Source organism: Bison bison, unplaced genomic scaffold (assembly GCF_000754665.1).
Source record: "Bison bison bison isolate TAMUID 2011002044 unplaced genomic scaffold, Bison_UMD1.0 scf7180017864056, whole genome shotgun sequence".
NCBI lineage: Eukaryota > Metazoa > Chordata > Mammalia > Artiodactyla > Bovidae > Bison > Bison bison.
Window position 1 is genome coordinate 1,556,676 of NW_011494628.1, and position 5,000 is coordinate 1,561,675.

At 42.4% G+C, this 5,000-nt stretch overlaps 1 protein-coding gene across 1 annotated transcript in view; it reads left to right on the forward strand.

The window, feature by feature from the left end:
• B3GALTL (beta 1,3-galactosyltransferase-like) overlaps positions 1-5,000 on the forward strand; it is a 100,907-nt gene that overhangs the window by 47,923 nt on the left and 47,984 nt on the right. Inside the window, exon 7 of the mRNA XM_010835910.1 lies at positions 4,730-4,793. Coding sequence (XP_010834212.1) covers positions 4,730-4,793 — 64 coding nt within the window. The remainder of the gene's footprint in view (positions 1-4,729; positions 4,794-5,000) is intronic.

Genomic DNA, 5,000 nt, shown 5'->3' on the forward strand with positions numbered 1-5,000 from the left:
CATCGTGATTATCTGGGTCGTGAAGATCTTTTTTGTACAGTTCTTCTGTGTATTCTTGCCACCTCTTCTTAGTATCTTCTGCTTCTGTTAGGTCCATACCATTTCTGTCCTTTATTGAGCCCATCTTTGCATGACATGTTCCCTTGGTATCTCTAATTTTCTTGAAGAGATCTCTAGTCTTTCTCATTCTATTTTTTTCCCTCTATTTCTTTGCACCGATCACTGAGGAAGGCCTTATCTCTCCTTGCTGTTCTTTGGAACTCTACATTCAAATGGGTATATCTTTCCTTTTCACCTTTGCTTTTGGCTTCTCTTCTTTTCACAGCTATTTGTAAGGCCTCCCCAGACAGCCATTTTTGCATTTCTTTTTCTAGGGGATGGTCTTGATTCCTGCCTCCTGTATGATGTCATGAACCTCCATCCATAGTTTATCAGGGACTGTGTCTATCAGATCTAATCCCTTAAATCTATTTCTCACTTCTACTGTATAAGCATAAGGGATTCGATTTAGGTCATATCTGAATGGTCTAGTGGTTTTCCCTACTTTCTTCAATTTAAGTCTGAATTTAGCAATAAGGAGTTCATGATCTGAGCCACAATCAGCTTCCAGTCTTGTTTTTGCTGACTGTATAGAGCTTCTCCTTCTTTGGCTGCAAAGAAAATAATCAATCTAATTTTGGTGTCAACCATCTGGTGATGTCCATGTGTAGAGTCTTCTCTTGTGTTGTTGGAAGAGGGTGTTTGCTATGACCAGTCCGTTCTCTTGGCAGAACTCTATTAGCCTTTGCCCTGCTTCATTCTGTACACCAAGGCCAAGTTTGCCTGTTACTCCAGGAGTTTCTTGATTTCCTACTTTTTCATTCCAGTCCCCTATAATGAAAAGGACATCTTTTTTGGGTGTTAATTCTAGAAGGTCTTGTAGGTCTACATAGAACTGTTCAACTTCAGCTTCTTCAGCGTTACTGGTTGGGGCATAGACTTGGATTACCGTGATACTGAATGGTTTGCCTTGGAAACGAACAGAGATCATTCTGTTGTTTTTGAGACTGCATCCAAATACTGCATTTTGGACTGTTGTTGACTATGATGGCTACTCCATTTCTTCTAAGGGATTCTTGTCCATGGTAGTAGATATAATGGTCATCTGAGTTAAATTCACCCATTCCAGTCCATTTTAGTTTGCTGATTCTTAAAAAGTCAACGTTTACTCTTGCCATCTGTTTGATCGCTTCCAATTTGTCTTGATTTGTGGATGTAACATTCCAGGTTCCTATAGCAATATTGTTCTTTACAGCATTGGATCTTGCTTCTATCACCAGTCACATCCGTAACTGAGTGTTGTTTTTGCTTTGGCTCCGTCTCTTCATTCTTTCTGGAGTTATTTCTTCACTGATCTCTAGTAGCATATTGGGCACCTACCGTCCTGGGGAGTTCATCTTTCAGTGTCCTATCTTTTTGCCTTTTCATACTGTTCACGAGGTTCTCAAGGTAAGAATACTGAAGTGGTTTGCCATTCCCTTCTCCAGTGGACCACATTTTGTCATTTCTTCTACTCAAGTCACCAGAGAAACTGGTTACTTAAAACATCTCATGATACTCACTTTCTTAAGCTTTCTCATCAGAAATGCTTCCTCACTGGAAATATACTCTGCATCAGTTGAGTCATTTGCTCAGTCGTGTCTGACTCTTTGTGACCCCATGGACTGCAGCAGGCCAGGCTTCCCCGTCCATCACCAACTCCCGGAGCTTGCTCAAACTCATGTCCATCAAGTCGGTGATGCCATCCAACCATCTCATCCTCTGTTGTCCCCTTCTCCTCCTGTCTTCAGTCTTTCCCAGCATTCAGGGTCTTTACTGGTGAGTCAGTTCTTTGCATTAGTGAATGTTGAATTAACACTTTCCAATGTTTCCGGTGATCCATCTAATGTGTTCTCCTAACCCTAACATCAATTTTTAAAAATTGCATTTTTGGATAAATGCTTGTTAATTTTCAATAAGGTGATTTCTTCAAATAAGTGTTACTACAGAACACAGTTACTGGTTTCTTCTGTTGTTTTTCTACCTGCAAACCTTATCTTGATTTCCTCCAATATCTTACTCTGCTGACTATCTCACAAGTGGAATTAGAAAAGTCAGTAGGAAGGAAGTTTTCCTAATACAGGATTGAGGGGTTCGCCGTTTGTTGCAGGTTTCCAGTCTAGCTTCTTGTATGCTTAGAACTGAAAGCTGAATGTCGAATGTCTTATTTGCCGGTAACTGAATATTTAATGAAGAAATATTTTCATGAAATAATTGGGATTTCTGGCCTTGCTGGTTCCTGAAATTCGCATTTGAAAAGCCCTCGAGTATAGCCCTTGGTTGTGTGTAGAAGAATGACACCTGGGCCCCATCGCTGGGACTTGCCTCTTCAGTTAGGTGAATTCCCCCTGCGCACGTTTAGAGCTGGGACTCCTTTGCGAGATGACTGCGTTAGGCTGCGAGCATCCCATGCGGATGACTCATCCAGGGGAAGTTCATGATATTGATTAACCATCACTGGTTCTGGCAGAGTCCATGGGTTGCTAAAGGCAGCCACTTACAGATGCCAGCGTACACACTGATCTGTCTCCAGTCAATCAGTGCTCATCTTAAAGAGAGTCTCTCAGTGGCTGTCGCTTTCTGTCCTTCTCTGGTTTTCCTCAAAGGAAAATGTACAAGAACTGAATGAGAAAGAAACTTGGAAAGTCAGGAGTAGAGAGCCTGTTTAGGGTGGCAGTTCAGAGGTGTTTATTAAGGGGCAGGGGTGGCATGGCCGTCTGACATTGGCATCTGATCACAGCCCCTGTTTCTTGCCTGTGGCGGTAAGCTCAGGTATGACTTGTTTTTGGTCTTTGGAGTCTGAATATGGTCTGATCAGATTTTGAAGGCACTTGTCATGAGTCCAGATTCCAAAGTTAACTTGAAAGAGTTTATTTATAAAAACTGGCTCCAACCAAGCAGAATTCGAGCTGGGCAAGATTCCGTGCCAGGGCAGGTTTTTTCCTCTTAATATATATCAGAAATGTACTGAGAATGCAGTCTCTTTATGTAACATCCTCACCCACTCCTGCTCATGGTCCGTGCGCAGATATCCAGCAGGAATGTGACAGAGATTCTTTCGGGCTTTTTTAGGGCTGTCGGCCGTCAAGCCACATTCGTATCAGCCGTAAAAACCAGTGCTTTATAACTAAACGTAAATTACAACCTGTGTCTTCCTCCTTTATCTCTGTATGACACAGGGCATCTAAAGCCTGTGCCCTGTGACAGCCCAGAGGGATGCGGTGGGGAGGGAGGTGGGGGGGTTCAGGATTGAGGGGACACATGTATGCCTGTGGCCAATTCATGTTGATACATGGCAAAAACTAGCACAATATTATATTTATCCTCCAGTTAAAATAAAATTTCTTAAAAAAGAAATATTTGTGCTTCAGCCAGGCTGAAAACTCAGTAAGGACTTTGGAAATTTGTTACTACTTTTCTTTTTAAAATCACTGTGATTTCTTTGCAGTTAAAATATTTATTAGGTGAAAGTGTTAGTCGCTTAGTCATGTCCAACTCTTTGCGACTTCATGGACTGTAGCCCGCCAGGCTCCTCTGTCCATGGGATTTTCCAGGCAAGAATACCGGAGTGGGTTGCCATGCCCTCCTCCAGGGGATCTTCCCGAACCAGGGATCGAGCCCGGGTCTCGTGTGTTATAGGCAGATTCTTTATCATCTGAGCCACCAGGGAATATTTATTAGGAGGTTTGTAGTTGAAATGAGGGGTCCTGCCTCTAGTCCTGTAACAAGCATAGAACCATGTGGCATCTGAGTGGTCTTGGTAAGTGTGTAATTCTCTCTCTCAGCTTGGAATCAAGGAACACACTGGTATTTGCTCTCACCCATCCAGGCTGCTCACTGAGCACTGGGTTCAGGGGGCAGTGGGCTGCGTTGGGGTGCACAGCAGGAGCCGTGTAGAGGGTGTTGTGGGGCTGCTGTGTGTGATGGATCAATGGGCTGTGCTTCCCACTCTGGGAGCAGAGGAAGCTTCTGTTTAGTCTTGAGGGGAAGTCTGGAAGCCCTTGAATTTGGTCTTAAAGAAAAGGCTGCCAGGCGAAGGTTGGGTCGGGGTGAACTGGGCCAGGGGTGTGCTCTGGGGGTGGCAGGAGGGTGCTGAGGAGCCAGGGATTCTAGAACCTGGTGGGGTTTGGGGCATTATTCTGTGTTGAAAAGAGCCATTAATAATTTTTTGAAGCAAGAAAATAACTTGAAACTGTTATTCTTTCCTGAAACCATCTGCTCTCTCCCCCTGAAAACTCCACAAACTGTAGCTCATTAGGGTCATTAAAAACAGGAGACTGAAACGCAGCAACTTGTGTTTCCTTGTCGTGCAAGCTTCTTTGCTTTCCCTTTCTGTATTCAGTCAAGGATTATCAAGAGTTCACACACTTGATGGCTTTTTGAAAGCCATTATTGTGTCGTATTGTGTTTTATGTTACTTTCCAGGTGTTCATACAGTGAAACCTATGTTTGCAACAGGTCTTACCTTCATTTCCTGGTGCACAAATAATTCTGTTTCCATAGTCCTTTGCTTTAAGGAAATGAAAGTCTTACTTTTACCTTAAAATTTCTACTTTTGTTTTCAAATATTAGAAAGTCTCAAGAATGTATTATTCTTGTTTGATGCCTGTTTTGGTTTTTAAAAAACCTCACATTATCTCTTATTTTCTAGGCTTACAAAGAGATTAAAGAGTGAATCCCTGAAATCTGACTTCACGATAGATTTAAAACATGAGGTGGGTCATGAATTTGTTTGGTTAAAAGTCTTTGTAATCAAGAAACTGTGTCTTTTTAAATGGTAATAAGATCATACACATTGATAATTACCTTAAACATAAATAGGTTTAATTCTCCAACCAGAAGACAAAGGCTGGCAGATGAAAACCCCTGCATCTTTGCACTTCCACTTAGCACATCACTCCACTTAACCCCCCAAACTGTAG